At 35.4% G+C, this 27,846-nt stretch overlaps 1 protein-coding gene across 4 annotated transcripts in view; it reads left to right on the forward strand.

The window, feature by feature from the left end:
* The window catches only part of LOC124533878, a 435,154-nt gene that overhangs the window by 37,182 nt on the left and 370,126 nt on the right, over window positions 1–27,846 (forward strand). For 3 of the 4 annotated variants that reach the window (XM_047109429.1, XM_047109426.1, XM_047109428.1), the window contains exon 1: window positions 6,838–7,291. The exons of the other annotated variant lie outside the window; for it this stretch is intronic. In XM_047109429.1, the coding sequence (XP_046965385.1) occupies window positions 7,254–7,291 (38 nt within the window). In that variant the 5' untranslated portion in view covers window positions 6,838–7,253. Of the gene's footprint in view, window positions 1–6,837; window positions 7,292–27,846 lie in introns of those variants that run through there. 4 annotated transcript variants of the gene reach the window in all.

The raw sequence follows: 27,846 nt of genomic DNA on the forward strand, positions 1-27,846 counted from the left end.
CGACACGTATACTGGTGGTCGCCCGAAATCGCCGACCTTCGGGCGACGTGCTGTCGGGCACGGAGGGCCTACGTCCGCTGTCGAAGACGCAACGGCCTCGACACGGATTTGGAGGGACAGTTGCTGGACGCCTATCGCCAGCTGAAAAAAGAGCTGCAGCTGGCGATACGCAAGGCCAAGGAGAAGGCCAGGGAGGAACTTCTGGCGGGCCTCAATCGAGACCCGTGGGGGCGCCCGTACCGCGGTGTACGCGGGAAGTTCCGCACCCAAGGCGCCCCCGTCATCGAGACGATGCCACCGGAACTCCTCCTTCGCCTGGTTGGGGAACTCTTCCCCCATCCAGGCGAGCACGTCCCTCCGCAGATGGCGCCCCGCTCCGTGACCGAAGACCCAGTGGTTTCACCACTGATTACGGAGCGGGAGATGGAGATGGCCCTCGGTCGCTTGAGGGCCAGGAAGACGGCGCCGGGTCCGGACGGGGTTCCAGGGCGTATTCTGTGCGACGCCCTGGAATACCTAGGTGCAAGGCTTCGGGAGCTATTCGACGAGTGTCTGTGCAGCGGGCAGTTTCCGAAGCCTTGGAAAGAAGGGAAGTTGGTCCTGTTGCCGAAGGAAGGTCGGCCGTTGGATTCCCCTTCGGCATACAGGCCAATTGTGCTGCTGAACGAGACGGGAAAACTCTTCGAGAAGGTCCTCGCAGCCCGTCTCGTTCAGCACCTCGAGGAGGTCGGTCCGGGTCTCTCGGAGGCGCAGTACGGATTCAGGGCGGGCCGATCGACAGTCGACGCCCTGAATGCCCTGAAGACTCGGACGACGGAAGCGGTGGCCCGGGGGCAGGTCGTCCTGGCTGTGTCGCTTGACGTGGCGAACACCTTCAACAGTCTCCCTTTCGAGACGATACGGGAGGCACTCCGATACCATGGGGTGCCGACCTATCTGAGGAGACTGCTGGAGGCGTACCTCCAGGACAGGGAGATCCTCTGGGCGGGGGTCGATGGGAGGATCGTCCGGCATCGAGTGGGCTGCGGCGTTCCACAGGGGTCGGTCCTCGGCCCAATTCTATGGAACGTCGGTTTCGACTGGCTCCTGCGGGCTCCCGTCCTTCCCGGGATGGGGGTGTTGTGTTATGCTGACGACACTCTCGTCACGGCGATTGGACGGGACTTCCGGGAGGCGGCTCGCCTTGCCGAAGTCGGAACAGCTCTCACCGTGGACCGCATGGGAATGCTGGGCTTGAGGGTCTCCATATCCAAAACGGAGGCCCTCCTCTTTCACGGTCCACGAAAAGGACCCCCACGAGGGGCGAGTATCACCGTCCAGGGGACGGTTATCAAGGTGCAGGCCCAGATGAAGTATCTGGGCCTGATCCTGGACGGACGATGGAGCTTCGGGCAGCATTTTGTTCATCTCGGTCCAAGGCTCATCAACGCCGCTGCCGCTCTTGGTCGCCTCCTTCCGAATGTGGGAGGGCCGGGGTCGCTATGCCGGCGTCTTTATTCCGGCGTGGTGAGGTCGATGGCGCTGTACGGTGCCCCGATCTGGATAGACGCCCTCACCGCTAAAAATCGGGCGCTGCTGCGAAAGCCGCAGAGGGTCATAGCGGTGAGAGGCATCAGAGGGTACCGTACGGTGTCGTGGACTGCGGCGACACTTCTCGCGGGCGATCCGCCCTGGGAGCTCCAGGCGGAGGTGCTCACGGAAGTGTACCGCTTCCGGGTCGAGGCGAGGGACCGCGGCGACCGTCCAGGGTCGGCGGAGATCGGGCGGATCAGGGCTCTAGCCCAGCAAGCCCTGATCGCCCGATGGCAGGAGGATCTGGGGACTCCCACGGCGGGCCTAGCGACAGTGGAGGCGATCCGTCCCCACTTGAGTCGCTGGGTCGAGAGGAAGCACGGCACACTGTCGTATAGAATGACGCAGGTACTTACCGGACACGGATGCTTCGGTAAGTACCTGCACGGGATAGCGCGGCGGGAGGAGTCACCCTCCTGTCACGAGTGTGGTGCGCCAGTGGACACGGCGTACCACACCCTGTACGAGTGTGCTGCGTGGGGGCCCCAGAGGCACATCCTTGCGGCGACTATGGGCGGAGACCTCTCGCTACCGAGCGTTATCAACACCATGCTCGGTAGCGAGGTGTGCTGGTCAGAGATGCGCTCCTTCTGCGAAAGTGTCATGTCGCAGAAGGAAGCAGCGGAGCGGGAGCGGGAAAAAAATGCCGCCGCTGACTCGCTCCGCAGAAGACGACCGGGGAGAAGGAAAAGGCGCTACGTGCATCTTCTCCCTCCGCCTCAATAGGCGCCGTAGGGACCAGGGGGGGTCCCAGTACCCTGGGAATCCCCCCTAGCTGTTGAAGGCCCGTATAAGCGGGCCGACCGTCAGGGCGTCACGGTAGCATGCGTAAGCGATCCCGTGGCGTCCGCCGAAAGACGGAGAGGGTACCGCTGGTTTTTTAGTGGGTAAACCCGGTGTGCTTGGGCGCACTCGGCGTTCAGGGCTCCGGGGAGTCCCACACACCCCCCCACTTTCCATCACGTGGGGGAAGCGCGCAAAGCGTTTTTCCAGCGTAATAAAAAAAAAAAAAATGTGTATTTAGTAAAAATGGTTATTTTAATATTTAAAACATACACTCTATTTTTTTATATATCTGAATATAGATACATATAGTTATTATAGATATATCGTACGGTAAAATCATTGTTGGCTTATTCATTCTTCCATACTCATTTTAATGATTCCAATATTACTATACGATAAACCAATTTATTTTTAAAGGTAACGTTTACGATATCATATATTTGTATGAATAAATATCATGAAAGTGAATTGAGATAAATGTAGGGCGTCTATTTTATTGGTTTTACTGTGAAATGTGGATCTTGCCGTGAATAAGTTGAGATCAAGAAACTCATTCGTTAAAAGTGCACGGAGTCACAGTTTTAGCGTATATGTTATATGTATACGTTATATATAATTTATATTTTGTAAATTTTTTATTTATACTTATGAAATTTCTTATCGAAAGTATTACAATAAAATATATACATATATGTTGTGTATAAAATATTATATAGCGATAAATTGCATAACACATACGCGTTTAAACCAATTAACATAAAATAAATATTGAAATTTAAATACAATGAAACATCAAATCTTCGAAATTATCTAAATGATATTTCTAATTGATATTAACTTACTATAAATTAACGTTCTCGTTTGTAAGAAAGGGACAGCCTATTTTAATTGAACAAAACAGTTATTAGTAAAAAAAAGATAGCATGATATGATTGTATACTATAAGTATTTGGTATAGTATAATATTTTTCTTATGTAAAGAAACAGTCGTTCAATAATTTGGCGACAATAAATGTGAAAGATATTTATAAATACATAATTTTTGGTGTTCGGCGGTGGTTGGTGGATGGGCAATTGGCCACCTGATCCTCCAATAGGTCGCCATTGCCCATCGACGTTGGCGCTTTATACAATTTTAATAATTCCTTACATAACCAATGCGCCACCAACCTTTGGCTCACACGCCCTTCAAATTCTTCAAAGTATTACTGCTTGGTGGTAAATAATAAATTGTCTCACTGTACATTGTTTAAAGTCCTCATCTTTTCCTGTAAATACCTATTGAAACGCCTTTGAAAACTTTGAAGTCAACAAAAACAACAACAGCTTGTAAATTTCCCACTGCTGAGCTAAGGCCTTCTCTCTCTTTGAGGAGAAGGCTTGGAACATATTCCAACACGCATTTCCAATGCGGGTTGATGGAATACACTTGCGGCAGAATTTCAATGAAATTAGACACATTCAGGTTTCCTCACAGTGTTTTCCTTCACCGATGAATTATAAAAATATGAGACAACATCACATACATCAATTATAAACAAATTAAGCACATGAATATTCAGCGATGCTTATCTGGGTTTGAACCCGCAATCATCGGTAAAGATGCTGCGTTCTAACCACTAAACCATCTCGGTTCTCAGCTTTGAAATGAATACTTAAAAAAAACGCCTTAAGAAAACACATCTTGCATTTTCCATGGCCGCAGTATCCAATGTAACGAAAAGTAGCCTCAGTAGCCCTAACTAATTCTCTTGACATTTCCCAAGAGGGGTAACCGCGCGACCTAGTTTCTCAAGACCGTTTGAAAAATATCAACGTTCGCTTTTCTACTTCGTCTTCAGAAAATAACAGTAACTTGTTGAGACAAGGTATCGCTACGGTTAATTTTCTTTATTTATAATTAACTAATTTAAGTTCAGTTAATCTGGACTCCCAACTTTTTGCTTTCGACCTAAGTTTATTTTTACCATCAACTTAAAAAAAAAAACAAAACTGCAATTACGACCTTTTTGTACTAAATATCGTAAATCGATCACACTAATGACAAACGTCATTTGTACATAAATAGGCAAAGGTTAAACTGTTTAGAGCCATTTTATTCCCTGACTTAAAAATTGTGAAAAAAAGGTTAAGTATACAAATTCTTGTATTATGTTGTCCTCAAAATTTTAATGATAATTAACGTCAAATTTCGGCCACAGGACAAAGACTTGTATTACTAACTGGATACGTATCAGATTCCAATATTTGTGTTGAAACCTTTCAAAATACAAACAATCACAATTGCTCTAAATCTTAATATAGTATATTTTAATCAGATTCGTATTCAAATATAGTCGAAATGATCACAGTGCTGCATCGTTCCGATGAAACATCTAGCGCATCCGAATTGATTGGAACGAAAATTTTGTTATTGGATTATCAACGTGATCGGAATAATACGGACGGTTGATTGGAGGTTACATAAGTGATTCGTAGCAACGTGTGCAGCTGTCAAGATATTTATTTTTTAATTTTGTTTCTACTATATGTGCTTTCAGTGCATGAGCTGTATCTTATGGTTAATTTGATTTGATAAATCTTAGGGCTCAATTTGCTGTGACTTCAAAATTAAAATCCCAGTAGCAATTCGGAGTATGTAAGTTAAAAGTTTCCATGCTTTGAAAAGTATGTATGACTGATGCTCATGTCCCTTAACCATTTCTGATCTTGTTATATTTGCTGTTCCATCGGTTAGAGAGTGCATCTGTGTTTGCTTATAAAGTTCTGCATTATTAATGTCCTCCTCAGTTGACTATTCCCCTTGGGAATGGTTGCCGTGGCCGGTGTTGGTTATAACGATATTATCATCATGATGCTCACTAGAAAGAACCAACCTTAAATATGCTATGTATACTATGTAAAGCATAAACATTTTTTATCTATATGCTAATAAGATTTTAATAATATCAAAGAAAAACAGAATTTAGGCACAAAAATAATAATAAATATGAGACAACATCACAAACATTACTCTGATCCCAATGTAAGTAGCTGAAGCACTTGTGTTATGGAAATCAGAAGTAACGATGGTACCACAAACACCCATACCCAAGACAACATAGAAAACTTATGGTAATCTATATCGACTCGGCCGGGAATCGAACCCGGGACCTCAGAGTGGCGTATCAATGAAAACCGGTGTACACACACCTCGACCATAGAGGTCGTCAAAAAAAATATATTAACAAGGATTTTGGAAAAGATATCAAAGGCACGGAAAAGCGTTTATTGGGACTAGATATAAATAATAAAATAATATTGTTATCAATTGGCATTGAACTTTTCAGACTTGGTTTGATTTATAGTTTTAAAAAGATTTATGTACCAAGCTTAGTTGGATTTAAAAAAAACTTTGATAAGTATATGTGTGTATGTAAACTAACATGAGAACTAAGAGATCCAATTGTCTCAAAACTCTATTATAATTGTTCTTCATCTTTAAGCAATTGCACAAAATATGTATGGTAGTGGGATGAAATTTGGCGCAGGAATTCTATGTAACAGGAATAGATGGCAACAACAGTTTTTTATGAACTAGTCAAAAAAGAGGGTGTAATTCGGAATAGAAGTTTCTATAGAAGCTTGTTAGTTGTTAGATACGAAAAATCTTTCAAATACTTTCCCCCATGTATTTAATCCCAAATATTAAAAAAAAACCCCAAAACAATTCAAATTAATAAGTAGTTTGTGAAAAATGTGATAAAATTGAAATTACATTTACGTTATCGAAGTCGTTAAAAGCCAATGTAATATTGAACGTACCTAGTTAGAATGGTCTATTATTATTTAGGTTTTCAATTACAGAAGCGGATGAATCTTTTTCATTTATTCAGAATACAAACAACAAATCCTATTGTTATTTCTAATTACTTCCATACTTCTAGTGTTTTATTAAAATTGCCTGAGGCTAAGAGTGTATTGGACTTAAAAACCGCGATAGAGTCGTTCTTCTTGTAGGTATGATGCCTTTCTGCGGAATTGGGTCACCCAGTTCATTACTTTCTTACGAGATATCGATTTTTCCCACACTCGATTTTTCTCTCACTATTCAATTTGCATTTTCTCAGACTTTCTAGAACACTGAACAATGAAAGTAATACTTTTGTTTTTCTTTTTATCACTACTATGTAATTTATACTAAATATTTAAATTATTATTTTACAAAATATTGATAGATACGTTTTATAATTATTTCGATGTATCACTATTGTTACAAAACGAAATACATTTTCTAACAAATTCGAAGCATTTGTCAAAATTCTCAATAAATTCAGCGATTAAGTAAGATAAACTGTTTGCATGGCAGAATAAATGCCCCATCACAAATCAAAGACTGCAACGGCGTTCCATTCAGCCTCAACTAGCTTCGCGAGCGGTTGACATCTAAAATTTATTAATACAAAGCCACCGGGATATACACCAGCTGCATATTGCAAGTGAGCCAGTCAGTCGCCTTGCATCCGCCGCGCGGGGTGCACGCGTGCGGTGTCATCCGTATAAATATATTCAATAATTGACGTTTCAACTTCGTTGTAAAACGAAATCGATCGAATCGATCATTGACCGCATCGATAACTCATTCATGACACTGAGTGTTCCATTTTACAATTTTATCGGTTAAGTTCTGTTTGTAAACAGCGATGGGGTGATTAAATTTAGAACGTTTTGACGTGCACGATTCATAGACCAGTTTTATTTTCTTTTTTTCAAAAACGCGTTCCGTTTTGCTATTTTGATATATATTTTTTTCTCGAGTGAAGTTAACTATTGTGTCAGTGAATACTTTTTTGTGTGCGTTAGTGATGTTTATCGTGCTATTATATTTGTGAATTGTTGTCTCGGATTCAATCAACATGTTCGGAGTGTTCATAAAAAGGTGGAAACCAAAAAGGTACGAGTGTTATTTTTTTATTGAAACAATGAGTATTGATTAGCAATAGCGATAATGAAAAATAAATACAATACGTTGCGAAGACAATGACGAACGCATAGCAGTATATTGTTTACAACTGTACATCAAAATGTGACAAGATGCAAGTCATTACTATAAATACTCTAGCCATCTACATCTCTGTACTTAGATTCGATGTTATGGAATTTCAATTAAATTAGATTTTTGGACCTATTACTCCAAACTTTAGGCCTTGTAGATAAGATCTGTTTATGAATTATTGGCGCTATAATATGCAAAATAGGGTTGCCAAAATAGATCAATGGATTATTTTAAATTGGTCAAACGTTTTGCGTAAACGAAGTACAATATCATGTAAACGAATTCGATTGGAGTTTTTAATTTAAATAGCGTGTAAATTATACATTTATTGGAATTGTGTTGTCTAACTCTTTATATTATTTATGTAATGTTTCTTTTAAATCATGAGTCTTATTTGTATAGCCGGTGGATCCAGGATGTTTATTTGGCAAGGCCTTGACCCTCTGAGTAACTGGCGTAATCCTAAAAGAGTAATTAGAATAATAATTATTATGATCACTCAGGAGTTTTTGGGGGAGACTCTAATAACTCTCTCTTTTTGCTCTCCCACTGTACACATATACAACATGATTTAAAATATATAACGTTTAGTTACATACAGATTTTTATACCTCAGTTACCATTGATTTGGCATAGAATGATCTAGGAACCTATGTATTATTAATTTATAATAATAGTAATTCTATTAATAATGAGATAATTCTGTTTGATTAAATCTCTTTATTTTTATAATATCGATGCTTTTAAAGATGCTGGCGTTAATAACTTAATAATGAACGTGTAATAATAACACCTTTTGTTCTTTTGTTTGAGGAAATTCAATTAAACACGCAATTTTAGAATGTGATTACATGTCGGTGCAATTAAATTATATATAAACAATCACCAAATAAAGTAGCTTGTTTTAAAATTAAGTCGTTTATGGCAATTTGTCCTGCGGTGTTTTAATCGCGGAAACTGTAGGACATATTTATTTATCGCTCGCATGATTTACCTTAAATGGTATTATCCAATAAATTCGATTAACATATTGACGTTTTCTTGGATCTAAATCTAGTCATTTAAAAAATGTTCCGATGGCCTAGTGGTTACAACGTGAGCATCTTAACCGATGATTGCGGGTTCAAAACCACGTAAGCTCCACTCAAATTTCATGTGCGTAATTTGTGTTGTAATTCATATGTGGTGCAAGAAAACATCGGGAGGAAACCTGCATGTGACTAATTTCAAATACTGCCATATGTGTATCCGTATAAACCCGTAATGGAACAGCTTGGTTGAATGTACACCAAACCTTCTTCTCAAATGGAGTGGAGGCTTTCAACATTTTTTTGCATATGCTACATATTTAAGATTCAGTCAAGCTGTACCTACTTTGTAATTTTAAGCGTCCCGACTGAAATAATTTAAAAAAAAACGGGACTTTACATTTGCGTAATATATCGGGACATGTGACAGCCCTAGTAATAAAGCATATCCCTAACAATAATTACCGCGTAGGCAGAGCTATAACTCAGGGGTCACATTGAAAACAGGTCGTTCATTGCAATTGTTAGGTATATTTTAGATTTCAGAAAACAAGTAGGCACGTTATTGCTAATGTAGATATAATATTCTGAATGTTGGTAATAGTCTCAATTCGTTCGAAATTCAAATTTCGAACATACCCTCACATATAGACTATACATAACTCCAACTGCGTAAAGATAGAAAAAATGCATTGTAATCAAGGATTCAATGACATTTTCAAAAGATTAAAATTTCTAAGACTAATATATTCCTTTATTTAGTAAAAGTAAAGTAAAGTAATTCTTTATTTAAGTTCCTTTATTTAAATTAATCAAATGCTAGCTAGCGTACGCTTAGAAGACAGTTTGAGACAAGGATATTTAAAAACTCGGGATAAGTAACAACCCTAGTCAGTTTAAGATTATTTCCAAAAACACACTTAAAAACAAAGCTGTCCTTTAGCTTTTCCAAGAAGAAATGTTTTTTTTTTAATTCTATCGATTGGCGGGCAACGAGCATATGGGCCACTTGATAGTAAGTGGTCACCACCGCCCGGTGAAAGAAACATTAACCATGCTTTTCATCACCAATACGCCACCAACCTTAAAACTAAGTCATTTGTACCTGTTATATTGGCTCACTCACCCTTCCAACTCGAACACAACAATACCAAGTACTATTGTTTTGCGCTAGAATATCTGATGACTGGGTGGTACCTACCCAGACGGGCTTGCACAAAGCCCTACCACCAAGTAAAACTAAAAAAAAACACATAGAATGCATGCAATTATTATACACCTCGACTCGTGCTAATTATGAGTTATTCGGCTCAGCACTTTCCCCTATATTTCAAGTGTAACTAATCCTTACCAAGATGGGTAAAGGAATAAAAAACAAAAGTGCACTCAAGAAATACACCGTGTAAAAACATAAACATTACGTAAATAGTTGGACTTCGAATTTTTATCAACCCACACCTAACATTTTTATATATTCAAGGTTGCAATGGGTTGCACAAAATTGTGAACCGAGATGGCCCAGTGGATACGACACGTAGATCTCAAGCGAAGGTCGCAGGTTGAAATATAGGCAAGCATTGACTTGTGTTGACAAATAATGTGCTAAGATTGAGCACCGTTTTAGACTTAAAAGGTTACGGTTCGTACAACTGATAGTAGATACTTATAGGTTAATAATATTTTTTATTATTTGTCTCGTTGAAATTGTGAGTACATCGTTTGTTTGTAGAAGGTAATGACTTAATCTAGAGTACTCTAAAAAGTTTCTATGTTGTTTTTTATTTTCAGTTACGATATTTAAAGTCACAGGACAGTAAGGACTAGATATGCGAGATTTACTTGAAGTGTGGGTTTGTCCGTATATGTGGGTCATATTCAACTTGACCACACTCCTGTGCGGATAGTACATATAACGGACAGCTTCAATGGTTTGGAGGCTTGCTTTAAGACCCCAGATCTAGAGCTCCACGAGAAATATATGCTCTATATCTGTACACGTGTAAGAAACGTATAACATTCGGTAATACGTGCCTTAGGTTCTAGTATGTTTTTGGTATATTCTGACGGACAACTCTAACATCGCGTTCTCATTGGTCAAAATAAATAGCGGTTGTTTCACTGTCTTCCTATTATATACTTCCGTCCCTTTTCACAAGATCACTCTTATATTTTAGGAAAGCAAGTATATAGTATATAGTGAATGCATCAAACATCTATAAAGATAATTATACATTATGTGTGTCTCGGAGCGTATGCGTTATTTACATACGGACAAATTGTTCTATTGTGATTGTAAAAATGCTTAGTGCAATAATAATGCTATTGTATTTCGCAACGCACACAGGACAATGTTTTTATAATGGTCTCCGATGTTTGCAAGTTTGCGAAATTATATCTAATATATTGTGACACAATGTACATATGTATCAATAGTTATTAAACGTGTTATATAAATATTTTGTAACATCTATAACAGCTTTTATGGAGGTTAAAACGATTATTAGATCTGGGGAAAGTAAAATTATTTAAGCAAAATATTGACCGTTAATTGAACGTAGTTCTATCTTTCTAGTTTGTTACGAAAAAAACCGGTAATTAGTTGCAAGAATCTGAATAGTTTTTGATTTTAAAAGTGGACAGTAATACCTAGACCTATTCCGAACCGTTGTTCGTGGTTAATTTGACTATCAATGAGTGTAATGCAGCCATATTGAATAAAGGAATTTGTTTTTGAGTTTAAAATATACATAGTTAATATTAAAGATAATAGCTTTGTCGATAAAAGAGCTATAGCATCGTTTATACAATATATGATACATTGATATTGAAACGTTGATATGTGCAGACGATAATCGCGCTGTGTGGGCAAGCACAAGTGACTACTCCATTTCCTCACACTAATAAAACGCCAGGAAGGCAATCTGATACGACCGGATATAGCACGGTAGTGCTAGCTTCCAACTCAACTTTTAATTTCTGAACGAAAAAAAACAAAGCTCTATCGAGAAGCTACTGAGTCTGAATAATGGACCTTGGAATCTCCAGTCGTATAAACTAGCCTTTAGAAAAAATAGAATTAAATAAATAAATATAATAAATAAAACTATATTCAAATCTATATTAATGTAATAAAATGTGAAAGTAAACTCTGTCTGTTTGTATTTGTCGCTCTTTCAGGACCAAACCAATGAACCGAATTTGATGAAATTTTGTTTGAAGCAAACATGAACTACAAGAAAAGACATAGGGTACTTTTTTTTCTTAACTTACGATAACCAACCCCTACCAATCAGGCGAAGCCGCGGGCGACAACTCGTTCATAATATATCGATATTATTAATGCTATTAGTTTGTGTCAATTTACTTAAATATCGTCGCCGGTAAATAAATCCTTCTTGGGGCAGGGTATCCGCTTCTATAATAAAATTCCGCAGACATTTTTAACTTTGCCGTTTAGTATATTCAAATCGTTTGTAAAAAATACATTGGTAGAAAGAGCATATTATTCAATACAAGATTTTATAGATGATAAAAAAGCGTGGAGCTAATACCTGTTGACTTCCACGCAGGATATATTAATTTAAATAATTGTATTTAACTAACACGACTTTGTATTTTTAAATATTAAAAAAGAGTAACTACTGAGTTTCTTGCGGGTTCTTCTCGGTAGAATCTACTTTCCGAACCGGTGGTAGCTTCACTTAATTGTAAAATGACGATTCAAAAGTGCTTGTAATAGCCTACTTGAATAAAGTTTATTTTGATTTTGATTTTTTTTTTGCTAGCTTTCGATTGATTACCGAGGTATCAATGGTACAATAAAAAAGAAAAAAATATGAACGTTGTAAATTAATCAGTTCATGTATATTTATCTGTATTGAACACAATTTTAACATAACATTCTAGGGCGTATAAGCCACATCAAACGGTTATTAAAATATCTACTTACGTTATAATACTCGGTCAAAAAATTCTCTTTAATATTAGACACGCGACAAAAATCGCTTATTGCGCTTGCATCGCTTGACCTGCTGGCCAGTCGCCAAGTATTCCAGCGATTCATTTACAAGCTTCAATTAAATACTTCATGATTCAAAAGTTTTGGCGTATCGTTGGCACTGATTTACGATCGGTTAACTTAATGGAGATATCTTGTTGGAAATAATTAAATTGGTTGAGCGTTAAAATTATCACAATTATGTCTTAACAGTGGCCATAATGAAATTGATATGGTTGGTACTTTGGTTGGTTACTTTTATGTGTGTGTAGGCTTGTCATTATTTTATCGAACAGGAATACGTTGTATTGATGTCTTTTTGTAGTGTGACTTAGCCAGCACAATGAACAACACTTTGGTTCCAAAGATTAGTAGCGCATTGCAGCATTGAGTTACAAAGACTGGTTACTTGATTAAGTTTTCCAACATCCAATGTCAAACCGTGATGTCGATCAGGTGAACAATTTAGCCGGCTGCCTTCTTATGTTAAGTAATTTAAAATACTAGCAAGAAACTATTATTTATTTACAGTTAAATTCGTATAATTTGTTTAAGACAACGAATTCATTAAGCAGTTATACATTTTTTTATGGTATAGGCTGACGAGCATATGGACCACCTGATGGTGAGTGGTCACCATCACCCATAGACAATGACGCTGTAAGAAATATTAACTATTCATTACATCGTCAATGGGCCACCAACCTTGGGAACTAAGATGTTATGTCCCTTGTGCCTGTAGTTACACTGACTCACCCTTCAAACCGGAACACAACAATACTGAGTACTGTTATTTGGCGGTAGAATAACTGATGAGTGGGTGGTGCCTACCCAGACGGGCTTGCACAAAGCCCTACCGCCAAGTAAGATGAAAGTGTTATTATAGGTATCATTATGAGATGCATTGGTTGATGAATATTGTCTGACATAAAGTTTCCGAGATCAAAATAACCTAGGCTAAACCTTAGGTATATTAAATGCAGAGATGGAAGGGGATGATTAACAATTAGTCATAGAGTACGCGTATTCCTTTTCGCCCTTTCGTATTGTAATCTTCCCTTATAATAGGGGATTCCCCTATTTGTGCATTAAAATCTTTTATTTGAGTTTTCTTTTTAAATATTATGTTGTATGACATGTGTGAGTATGCCATGTTGACGTTTTGATGCTTTGGTAATTATTTTTGGTCAGTACTAATAAAAATCGGTGACTCATGACTGTGAACACGTTGATCATAATTAAAGGTCATGGGTTCAGATCCGGGCACTTAGTCTTTCAAGTGCACGGTTATATGTTTAGTATTCATTTAACGATGCGATCTGTTTAAAGATCAGTGTATCCACTGTCATATAGATGGGACTGAAATTTCAAATAGTTGCTGAGAAAAGAGGGATCTAATAACAGTTAGTACATAGTTTAGACCAGCTAACAATGATTTACAATCAATATAGAAAGAAAAAATAATAAGAATGTCCCATTCTTTACAGTAAGTACATCATCAATTAATTTAATGTATAATATAACTAAATGCAAATGTATTGCATAAGAGCATGCAATAAGGTTTTTAACTAGAGGAAAGTAAAAAAGTGACAAAAACAATACATAAAGGTTTAGAAGACTACAACGCGAAAATTCAGCTGTAAAATATTAACGATTTTTTTTTACTTGAAATTGATTAGACCGTCGTAATTTTTTTTAATATTATACATATATACTTAAATATCGAGATGTTTTTATACAGAGCGATATAATCCACATGAGTGATGGCGGTTAGTGGATGACTTTATGCAATTAGTGGAAAAGTCTATTCATAGTGTGCGGGGCAATGAACTATAGCTTGAACAGCATAAAATACAATAGGCGCTTAATTAAGAAACTTCATTTGTTTCTCCGGTACGGTGAGAATGTTTTTATTATTATTGACGAAAATTTCGACCAATAGCGGCGACTGTTATCGCTGTTGCGTATATAGCAACCAATCAAATGATTGCATTTAAACAAAGTTGTCAATAAATATTTATATGACCAAGTTAGGAAGTCAATTTTTGATATCTTCTACATTTACTCTTATTATAGTAGATACAAAACTAAAATACAATGAATTCTGCTGTTGAATGTAAATAGAAAAAAAAATTAAGTCAATTGATTTCTGTTGATTCAGTGCCATTGAAAGTCTAATTTGATTAAGTCTTTTCAGGCGATAAAAATTGATCACTTTTTATGAAAAAATCTCATGTAACTATTATTTGTCAGTCAGCCTTTTCTACCTTTTACGGATAGGGGACTAATTTTTAGTACTTTATAACGTACTAAATATTATGTATATATGTATTTATATATCATGTACGTAATTAATATATAAAGCATAAACGATGTTCGAGTTTAAAAGAAAGTCTGATTTGAGATGATATTAACGCCAAACATTTAATTTATAAGGCCGTAGATACATTTTTATTATAGTATGTTAAAATTTTTATTATCACAAACCGTTACAACGTCATAACAGATTCATACAATATATGAATTGCCTTATCATAAACATATTTAGCATTCACACGTACGAGTGACCCATTTAATGATATTCCGATCAAGAGACGTGATTGTCGAGATTCTTGTAAAATTAATTAAGTTCCGTTATTCTGAATCCGAGTATCACATAACAAACCTCTTTTAACAAATAAAAAAAAAATAAACAAATGTCATCCTCGGAACAAAAAGTTAGCATAGAAATTGTATGATTAAATTTTTTAAAAAACATTTGTATGTATATATGTACTTTTATAATAAATTATAATAGAATAAAATTGTTATGTCACCTAAACTACCTTTACTAATATTATAAAGAGTTAAAAATTTTCTTTCTTTATATATAGAGATTGATCTTAATGTTTTTTTTTCATTGATCTAAATGGTATAAATTATATTAATATTATATTCATTAATTGCATCAGTGGAAGATGGGGGCGGTTTGCTAGTGGTATATCGTTTTAATATTCAGTTCTAAATATGAATTTATTGGTGACTTCTGTCCGTATATATTCTTTGAAATTTTCGCCGATTATAAACTGACAATAATTCTTTCTTTAATGACTATCTATCACCGTATAGCTAAAATATTTGAAAATATTTTCTAATAATCACATCATTATGAATAATAAAAACCTGTTTAGAAACAGATCCGTTATAATTAATAATTAAGCTATTTGCATAAATTAATAATGAAGGCGATTATTAGTAAATGATATGTATTGGTATGAAATATTTTCTTTATTATATGAGATGTATGAATATATAAATAGATCAAAATATACTTCATTCTAATAAGTTCCAATGATGAATTAAATCTACGATCGATTCGTAGTAGGTATATTCTACGGAGAAGATGAAAATCAGTAGTTAGTCATATAGAGTACCAGACGAGTCGAGATGGCCCAGTGGTTAGAACGCGTGCATCTTAACCGATGATTGCGGGTTCAAACCCAGGCAAGCACCGCTTATGCATGTGCTTAATTTTGTCTTTATAATTCATCTCGTGCTCAGCGGTGAAGGAAAACATCGTGAGGAAACCTGCATGTGACAAATTTCATATAAATTCTGCCACATGTGTATTCCACCAACCCGCATTGGAACAGCGTGGTGGAATATGTTCCAAACCTTCTCCTCAAAGGGAGAGGAGGCCTTTAGCCCAGCAGTGGGACTTTACGGGCTGTTGTTGTTGTTGCTGTTTTTGTTGTTGTTGAAGCTTACACTTCTTCTAGGCCTACGCTTGAGGTTTTTTACGCCACGCCGATATGCAAGATGGCGGGTCATTTCGATCAACAGACAGAATAGACATTAATTCCTAAACAGTATTAAATGTGAAAGTATGTTTGTCAGCTTTCGCGGCTTAATGTCTCAGTGAATCGTCGTGAAATGACAGGAATAGCTTGGTACTCGAATACCATAGAGGTTTTATGCTGATAAAACAATGACCACAAATGTCGTTTGAGTTACGTTATGGCCAAGATACAGTGTCATATACTTGTATGTATATATTGACACTTCGTTTTCTGTTGCAGACATATATTTATAAACTTACCAAATTATGAATTAATTAAAAGACTTTAAAAAATTTATTAATTTGAAATAATATCCGAGTTTGTCCTTTAAGATTATTCTTTATATAGGTTATATTTAAATGAGCCAATATGGCTCATACACATATGGATCGTATCATGGCTGGTTTGAATGCTTACATATTACCTAGGCAAGTGCTGTGCTTAATTTATGTTTATAAATCATATCGTACTGGAAAAGGCGGTGGTACCTGCATGTATCAGAATCCAAAATTCTGCCAGATGTGTGGGATCAAATTGTATACGTCGTACATAATACTATTTCCTAAACTGTTGAATAGTTTTGATATTTGCCACCGTGGTCCTATTTCTGATAGGAACACGCATATTTTAAAAACTTATTAAAGATTATAAGGAGCTGAATAATCCTAGATTAGATGACGGATAGATCTAACGGTTTCGTATTTAGTGTGACTAAAATTGATGTACATTATCAAATACTGTTAATCCAACTAATAATTGCCTTCCATTAAAACCAATTGTTGGTTTTTTATCCACATTTGCACTATCGAAAACACGATCGTTTATTGAAACTAATTTCAATTTCAAACCTTACGACAATGTGATAGGGTTCAAAGTTGATTATTTTAAATAATGTAGGTGAGGTGTCAAAGATTATGAATGGCAGATTTTTTGCGAGGGCTATTAACTTATTATATCGATACGGAGATCGTTCTCTTTATGTATTTTTTTTATTTGTAGTGCAATTAGGCTGTTCTAAACTGTCGATTACAGCAATCAATCGATGTTCGGTCTTTGGATAGAGGTATTGTAGTGGAATGCTTTGATAACACAACCAAGCATATGCCGGTAGCCCGTGTGACCAAATATATTGTTTTATTAAATACTATCTATACTTATATACTAATATAATAAATGTGAAAGTAACTGTCTGTCTGTTGCTCTTCCAAACCCAAACCACACTTCTGGGCTAAAGCCTCCTCTCCCTTTGAGTAGAAGGTTTGGAACATATTCCACCACGCTGTTCCAATGCGGGTTGGTGGAATACACATGTGGTAGAATTTCTATGAAATTTGTCACATGCAGGTTTCCTCACGATGTCTTCCTTCACCGCAGACAAATTAAGCACATGAATCAGCGGTGCTTGCCTGGGCTTAAACCCGCAATCGTCGATTAAGATGCACGCGTTCTAACCATTGGGCCATCTCGACTCATAAAACATTGAAACAATTTGATGAAATTTGGTATGAAGCAAATTTGTTCTCCAAGATCATAGGCTACTTTTTTACCTGACACATGACAACCAACACCCTAAAACTTCTAAAGAGCGAAGCTGCGTGCGATAAGTTGTATTAAATAATGAATACCTACTTTTTCAAGTTTCTTTACTCACATAAAGTAATAATAATAAAAAAAATAGTTCAATTGGATTTTGAATTGATTATTACAAGAATTTTATTGTATAGGTTGGCGGACGAGCATATGGGCCACCTGATGGCAAGTGGTCACCATCATCCATAGAAATATTAACTGTTCCTTACATCGTCAATGTGTCACCAACCTAAGTGTGAACTAAGATGTTATGTCCCTTGTGCCTGTAGTTACACTGGCTCACTCACCTTTCAAACCGGAACACAAACGGAGTTGTCGCTCGAAGCTTTGTCCACGTTTTAGGGATTTTTTGTCAGGTGTTAGATATATACTAATTGGTTTCAGTGTCTTGTAACACAGAGTTACTTACTCATTTATATATGTAAATCTACAACTGGTTCTAAATGTGGATTGATTAAAAAAATAACCTCATCCTATCTGTCGCTCTGACCCCTCATCACCAAACCGCTGAACCGAATTTGATGAAATTTGGTATGAAGCAAATTTGAACTCTAAGAAATTTCACTACATACCCCTAAAACACGAGCGAAACCGCGGGCGATTACAAGTTGATAATAAATTCAATTTTTATTTTATCTTGCATTAAAAAATAAAACAGTAACTATGTGCTTATAACTTTATGTTAGTTTAAGTTTTTTTTTAATATTCTTGCCTAAAATAACCTATTTTTAATCCCCAATTTGAATGCTGGCGAAATGAACGAGGATTTAAAACTGTTAAAAAATAAGCCGAGGAAATGTTAACGTGGGCTTGCGATTAATAGTGGACCTTTTTGCTGTTTTGCAGTTTCCGTGACGTAAAATATTTTTGCGTCGACCGTGTTTGAAATCTGCGCTTAAATGATGAGTCAGGTTTTAAATATTGCCACTAAGAAGGGTGACAATTTGAAAAGATTTTTTATGAAGGGAGAAGGGGATGCGAACAAGGGTTTAACCTTTCTTTATGTATAAGGTTTAATTTTGGCAACGTATGTCACAATGGTTATGAAAAAAAAAAAACATTTTATTTCATTTCATTTTATTTCATTAAATAAATAAATAAACATGAGACAACATCACATACATTACTCTGATCCCAATGTAAGTAGCTGAAGCACTTATGTTATGGAAATCAGAAGTAACGACGGTACCAGTTAGGAAAGGAAACAGTGAGATTAAAAGGTATTAAATGACAAATACTAATGCAAGTTAAACAAGGACATTTACGATCTATCGTGTTTTAATATAGTTCGTCAGTATGAAGTGCGCTAATAAGTAAGATAAAGTAAATGTGGTTATGTATTTCGTAAAGACAGTTGTCGCCGGCGGCTTCGCTCGTGTTTCAGAACTTGGTCATGTGTGACCAAATTCGAATTCATGGTTTCCCAGTGAAATCGTGACAATAGACATACAGACAGACAGACATATGTAGTAAATTTCACATTTATAATATCAGTATACATTAATTGAACTTCCGTAATGTTAATTACTATTTTAATTAAGATTAATTTTATTATTATATGTGTTTAAATTTCCATGTGTCATTCCCCTGTCATCTATGGTGATAATATGTTGAACAAATTTATCTATATCTGCTTATCAAAAAGCCTTACCACATCACGTCTGTTTAGATAACTTTTTATCGTATTTTTAGGCTTTATCTAACGTTGAAGTGATTGAACTTATTTAAATTAGTTTTTCATGCATCGGTCATTGACCCATTATATTTATTGTGTTCTTTTACAATGAAGGAAGAATAAGATTATATGATCGATTGAGCAAATTGACAATGTCAAATAAAAGAATTATTTTTTATTTTGTAAAAAAGACCCTTGTGTATTTACTATTTAGTTCACATATTTCGTCGCACACATACGAACAAGTAATGTAATTTATGTTATTATTATTATCTATACTAATATTGTATCATAGATATTATTTGTGTGTGTTTGTCGCTGTTTCTTTACCACCACTGATTTTGATAAAATTTGGTTTGGTGAAAGCTTCTTCTCCAAGGAAGAATAGATTACAATCTTATACCTGAGACCTGATAACCAATCCCTTAAAACACGAGCAAACCCACGGTCGATAAGCAGTATTAAATAAATGATTATAAACATATTTTCTTAGTTATTACTAGAAAATAACTATACTACCATTAATTACAAAAATCATCACCATCATCATCATCTACGGCCTGTATTAGTCCACTACTGGATGAAATCCTCTGCCAAAGCGACACTGAGCCCGATATTCGGCCCTTCTACGTTCCACCGGCATACAAGAATGCGTTTAGTAATATTATGGAAATAAGCGAAAGAAAGTAAAATATCGTGTTGTGATATTAAGATAAGGAGGTCATTGACAAGGTCCAGTTAAGATCACTTTTACACCGAATTATGTATCACGGATTCATCACACTGAATAGTCTTAATAACATTAAGGTGTGTTCACACTAAAATAATCGCAGTCAAGTTTTCAATGCAATAACATTCGACATTCAATTTTTTCTTAATTTTTATTGACTACGAAATTTTATTATAAAATTCCACAGACATTTTTAACTTTGCCGTTTCTTAAACTCAAATCGTGTAAAAAATAAATTATTAAAGAAAAAGTATATTATTCAATACAAGATTATACAGACGATAAATAGCTTGGAATCAATACTTGTTGATTTCCAGGCAGGATATATTACATACATATGTAATTGTATTTAAGTAATATATTTTTTATATGTATTTATACTGTATTTTTATATGTTGAAAATGAATAACTACTGAGTTTCTTGACGGATCTTCTCGGTAGGTCTACTTCACTTTATATAGTTGTTACATGACGATTCAAAAGTACACATGAAAGCCTACTTGAATAAAGTATATTTTTAATTTGATTTTTGGTCAATGAAATGTGACTAGTGACAATCAATCTTGATTTCAGAGAGACAAGATCATTATAAGACATAACTTATTCATAATTATTGTAAGCTTAGTAAAGCGTAGTAAATAACAGTTATTTCAACCGTTTCGTTATTAATCCTAATGCGTTACGGTAATTTAACGTTATTTATTATTATTAAAATGTAAAGGGTATCGATTTAATTATAATTCATGTTTTATATTAATGTTATGATAAAAACAATAAATTTTATAGAATATAGAATAGTATGTAAAATATTTTGGTGTTAGTTATTTTTAAACTTTTATTTATTTTTTTTTATTTATCAAGCAATAAATTAAGTATTTACATATTAAATTATGTGATGAATTAGGTGATCAATTAGGTGATGAATATACTTACTGAAAATAAAAATAAATATTTTAATATTGAATTAGTTTCAAGAATATACCTAATTCTTGTTGTACTCTTTTATTAGTAACGTCACGTCAAACCACTTAAAATATTACAATAAGTTATATTATATATATTAATAAGTCAATATAGTTAATACAATTTATGTGATAGGTACTAAATATTTTGTTAAGGCATTACAGATTTAAAAAAATAAAAAAGAATAACTTGATACAGACCGATTGTAATGTAGTATTATATTATACATATAAAAGTATTTAATATTAAATATAAAAAAAGTATTGTAATAAAATAAATTGGTGTGTTGGTAGCTTTACGTACAACCGTTCAAAGTGTAGTCTGTCGCCAAGATTGACTGACCCGTTTATTTTATTACCGTGAAAGTGACGCCCAGTTTGCGATTTAAATCACGTTTGCAAGTGACATTGTTTCACTGATTGCATTTTATAATGCGACAAATTAATGGAATGTTTACCTTAAAAAGTACACACACAAAGACAAGCATACGCACACACAGTAAATCTAACAGCTTGTAAGTATTCCATTTCTGCGCTAATGCCTTCTTCTCTTTAATGGGGAGGCTTGGCGGACACACTTGTGGTAAATTCCACACACACCTACACGTTTCTTTACGATTTTTCCTTCATAATTAAACAGATACAAACTCGGTCGGTCGGTCGGTCGGTTCGAACTCGCTTTCAATAAGATTCATGTATTCTAACTACTGATCCAACTCAGCTGAAATATTTCTCTTTGTAAATCTAATAATAGTATTTGACATAATAGTGTCATTGTTTATTTGAAGGGATTAATTGTTAGAAAAATATTTATAATATTTTTCTTCTGTGCCAAATTTGATTTCAATTCCGTTGAGCTGTCTATATTCTTTGGTGAGACGTGCATACATACTTTCGGCTTAATCATAACTACAAAATATTAATGTGTATGTAAGATTTGAAAATAGATTATAATTGAAAACCAAAATATACACAGTTGTATAGCACTTGAAAACATTGCATCTATTTGTTAATGCATTAACAACAACATTTTACACGACTCATAAGATTAAACCCCGTAATGATCTTTATATTGTTATAATAAAACAGACCAAATGTAACAGAAGTAGACAAAAAAAACGCTTCATAATCGACATTGTAGTTGCACACATAACCTATTGAACAGTGAAAAAGTTATGAAATACGTAGAACTCGTCACTTTAATAAAATATGGCAAAACAATTATCCCTGTTGTATGGGAGCCCCTTAAATATTTATTTTATTCTGCTTTTTAGTATTTGATGTTAGCAAAAGAAATACGTCATCAGTGAAAGCTTCTTATTGTCTATCACGCTTCATGAAATAAAGTCTCGAGATGGACCAACAGCGAAGTCTTAGTAATAAACTTTAACCGTTTTACCCTTTGGTTACGGAACTTTGAAATCATTGGACTCTCTTAAAAAAAAATTTAATAGTTTTCTCCAGCTCTTCCAAAAAATATTCACGGCCAACATTCCAACAACCAACATTCCCCAAACGCCCAAGACCGCTTTCGCACTTCTACAAAAAGCTTACTAAACACAAAGCGTCTCACTCGAAAGTTGCTCACATTGCCGTCGTCAATTTATGATTTATAAACCTATCACGCTTGGTCTTGGCACGTGTGATCTTTATTACCCCTGTAAAAAGGAAGATCAGAATAGATAAACAATGATAGTACTATACAGGTGGAATTTTAAGTCCACCCTGGCCAACCTAAACCAATAACTATTATTATAATAGTAATATCACCTTCGGACATCTCGTCAAAATTCCAAGTTTCACCCACACCACCTACATTTTTAAACTCATTTTCTGCCTCGCACAATCACTTGCGGTTTTCCCGAGCCGTCACAACTTGGGAACCTTCAAGAAAAGAGTGTACTCTTTCCTTGAAGGCAGGCAATGCACCTGCAAGCTCCCCAATGTTTCAGATGTCCTTGGGTGGTAGTATTCATTTTCCATCAATGGGCATCCTGCTCGTTTGCCACCTAAAACATAAAAATACTGTATATTTTATACCCAAGGTTTGTAGTGCAATTGTCCTGCAATTGGTGCTTCCTTTGATATTATAGCCCTTCCAGTCATACGGTTGATTTCGCCCTGCTATCGTTCTGCAGCAGTACGACACACGCGCAAATCGTGTAGTCTGAAATCTTCCTTAAACTCACAAAATGCTATCAACTCTTTGTGCTTTAGCTACTTACATTGGGATCAGAGTAATCTATGTGATGTTGTCCAAAACTTATAAATTATTTTTATATGTTCTTTTAGTTATCTATTGATTTAATTTATATTGATTTACATACATTTTGATCTGTTTTTGAAATAAATACATTGTTGTTAGAATTCAGTGTCGTAATAATAATCTAAATATAGTCACTTACTTTTTATATGTCCAAGATTCCTAATGCATGTAAATTACCCTAAAACATCGTAAAACACCCTCTAACTCATTACAAATAATGTATCGTAAAATGTAACACAATAATAAAGATTACAATAAAACGGGGCCCGACGCCATTTTGGAGACGCGCCAAGTTACATTTGAATATGAAACTGTCAAAATTAACTAGGCCCTTCTATGCAGTTCACTGTTCCTCTTCCGGAAGCGGCTTAACACGAAATAGAGGAGGCGGGAGAGCTCATCTTATATGGTTTCCTTTCGAAATTAAATGCATTTGTATGGAATTGGTGCAATGTATTTTGAATCGAATTCTTTTAAAAATGATTATGTTACGTTAAATTTAATTCAACGACCAATTTCAAGGAAGTCTAGTCTGGTGCGCAGGAGATATTATATTGCACAGGTGATAAACACAGGTGCACCAACAGAATACAATCACATGGTTTTCGAAACGAGTGGCTTCATTGGATCAGTTGAACGGGATGTATATCTACCATAAAAAATATTTCCAAATCGGTTCATAAAATGACGGAGATCTGAATTAACAAACATAAAAAATTAAGTAGACAAGAAGCTGTATACTTTTTTTTATGGAATAGGTTGACGGACGTGCATATGGGCCACCTGATGCTATGTCCCTTGTGCCAGTGTGTGTGGATACACTGGCTCACTCACCTTCAAACCGGAACATAACAATACTGCGTACTGTTGTTTAGCGGTAGAATATCTGATGAGTGGGTGGTACACAGGCGGGCTCACACAAAGCCCTACCACCTATTCTGCTAGAAGGAAGTTGTATTCACTACGTATGTAGTGAATACAACTTCAATACAACATAGGTATCTATATAAGATATGTAAAAAAAGGAAAACATCAAAAAAAAAAACAAAAAAAATCAACAATGTGTGAAACGAATTAGAACACATTGACAAAAGTTTTATTAAAAAATTCGTAATAAATAATATTTTTAATATTTAGCGAATAAAATAGGAAAAGGTCACATAACGCTTTACGTACGTAAAGATTTCCCTCAAATCAATATTGTGAGCCGCATAAAAGGATTTCGTTATAAAACAACCATTATATATAATATCCTCTTTCAAGGGCAATAAAAGCACGTAAAAGTACAAGCATTGTTTAGATGTCTAAATAAAGTATAATAACAATATCCTCTTCATATTTAACTACTAGCATTGACAACTATTATCCATCTCCGTGGTCGAGTGGTGTGTACACCGGTTTTCATGGGTACGCCACCCCGAGGTCCCGTGTTCGATTCCCGGCCGAAACAATGTAGATTATAATTAGTTTTTTATATTCTCTTGGGTCTGGGTGTTTGTGGTACCGTCGTTACTTCTGATTTTTCATAACACAAGTGCTTTAGCTTACATTGGGATCAGAGTAATGTATGTGATGTTGTCTCATTATCTGAGTCAAGGTTTCAGAGGATACAAAAACGCCTCATCGATGATCGTAAATTCCTAGCTCAACCTTGAGATTTTAAACTCATTTTGTTGGGAGTGCAGATCGCTAGAACGCAACTTGGCTATTCGTGCTCAAAACGGGCCTGTAACCATATATGCAGTTAAATAAAGTCAAATATGCACCATTACATTTGTCTACCCACAACCGTTGTCTATGACAAAGCGAATTCTTTCCTACCTCAAAGTAACACCGAAATTATTCGACATGTAGAAAGTAAGATAAATTAATATCGATATGATATCTCCGTGCCTGAATTGAGAGCAGCCAAGGCGTGATGTTGATAAATGATAGAATATAACAGAGATGTAGGCGGAATGTTAGATAAAACGTTTTACATGCAAAGTTTGTTTAAGCCGCGAGATACTTAACTGTAACAACCTTGTATCTAACAACGATCTAATTATTTCATATTTGACTTTTGTTTTATTATTGCGTAGTGACGTAGTAGTTTTTTAGATATGATTTTATTCATCACTTAATATTGTTAATTGGATGGTGTTACGCCACTTTTAAAAATCAATATAAGTGAAAAAATGTCTTTAGACTGTTTTTTACTTTTAGGAGGAAACAATTACTCACAATAATTCTATAAATAATACTATTCGTTATATTTAATGCGCAGTGCAGAATTACTTAGTGCTAATAGTGACCCGCGACTTTGCTCGTGGTTTAAGGTAAGGTAAAATAGCCAATGTCTTTTCTGGCAGTTCAAGTTTGCTTCATACCAAATTTAATCAAATTCGGTTCAGCGATTTGGTCGAGAAAGAGCGACAGATAGACAGAACAACTTTCACATTTATAATATTAATTTATAGATTATAGGATTCTGATTCTGATTTGAAAAGATTTTAGTATATAATATAATTCGATATAAGTAGCTACGTTACTCAGTATTCAATTTACAATGTTTAATAATAAATATTTAAGTACTAAATGCTTGAGGCTCTCTTGTTTCTCAATATAAATTGATCAATAAAATCTCATTAATATCGTTTTATTGTTTCTGAAATAAGATCCAAGGACGCTCTTTATAATACTTGAGAAGTATTCAAAGTAATATTTTTTTTAATTGAATTAATTAACGTACAATATAGTTTATATATAATGTTTGATTCAAAATATTTGAATATATATGTATGTGTGTTTCTATGGCTAAAGCCTACAGATCAATAACAATAATGGTAGTTACCTCGTGTTGACTACAAGTGGTGGAGTAATGACGAGAGGACGATTACCTAACGAGCCGGTATGAAGCAATGTTCGACGTAGACATAATCTAGCCTAGATATTAACCTGATTTGCATACCCCGTTTACTCTCAACGGGCCATTTATTAGGGTTGTCAATGATTTGCCAAAAGAATATATTTATTTAATAAATAGTAATATGTGATACTAAAGTTGGGCCATTAGTTCGAACGCTTATAAAGTAACTAAAGGTTGCTGGTTCAAATTGTATCTATATGTTTAGGGTTATATATGTCTATTTGTTACAAGTAATACTATTATAATATTAATATGTATGATTGTGTACTTTAAGTTATTGTGTAATATATAATAATATTAATCAAGCAAAGTAAGTAACGTACATTTCATTAATTTATAGTTGATTTTTTTCTAAGAATAAAAAATACAAGTGTGACAACCCTATACGACCAATACATTAACATAGCTTATAAAACCCAAAGACATGCTTCTATATGTATACACAATCTATCAATAACTTTGTAAATTGTGGTATTAATTACTTCTTATTTAAATTTGAAAATATGTCATACTAAAAAAGCACATTTATTATTTACTTAAATACGACACATTACAATAAATATATCTTGTTTATAATAATAATCATTATTAAGCTGTAACTACTAGTAATTATTCATAGTATTTATAAGCTTAATATACAAATAAATAACAGTATTATATTAGAAAAAAAAAAAAAACAGTTACACCTGTCACAAAAATGTATGTGTCAGAATTGTTTTGTTCCATAGCTCGTATGAAAAAAGAAAAAAAAACCTGTCAAAATCCAATTACTTGAGTGATACGCGAGTCGCATGCGTTTTGTTTACAAGCCGTGAGTTTAACTAACTTGGAAGACTAATTAAATGTCACCGGTCGTACTCCGGGTTAGATACGTTCAGAGTTTATGTTGGCGTACATTTAAATGAACTCAATTAAGGATTCCGCTCATGTCGATTGAGACTGACTCGTTGACATTTCCTTCGATAAAATCTGAACTATTACGGAAGTCCTCTCCTGAGATTCGAGGTCAAACAGCACAGTTAAATGTCTTTAAATAGGTTTATGATATAGGGCTTAACGATGATTCGACACGTTCAAAGTTAAGCATAGCTGTTCACCAGAAATGTTAATTAGCAGTGAGATAGAAATTTTTTAGACTAACTGCTTTCCTTACTTACTGCCTTGAAATTCTTTCGTTATTTTGTACTGACTTTCCTGCCGAATTCCAAGAAGTGTTTTATTTTCACACGAGTAGTATTTAGTTTTGTAAAAAACTTTGTTTAAACAAAACTAAATACAAACGGTAGTGAGATAACTCAGTGCTTATAAATCGAGTCGAGATGGCCCAGTGGTTAGAACACGTGCATATTAACCGATGATTGCGGGTTCAAACCCAGGCAAGCACCGCTGATTCATGTGCTTAATTTGTCTTTATAATTCATCTCGTGCTCAGCGGTGAAGGAAAACATCGTGGGGAAACCTGCATGTGACAAATTTCAT

This window comes from Vanessa cardui, chromosome 11 (genome assembly GCF_905220365.1).
Source record: "Vanessa cardui chromosome 11, ilVanCard2.1, whole genome shotgun sequence".
Taxonomy (NCBI): domain Eukaryota; kingdom Metazoa; phylum Arthropoda; class Insecta; order Lepidoptera; family Nymphalidae; genus Vanessa; species Vanessa cardui.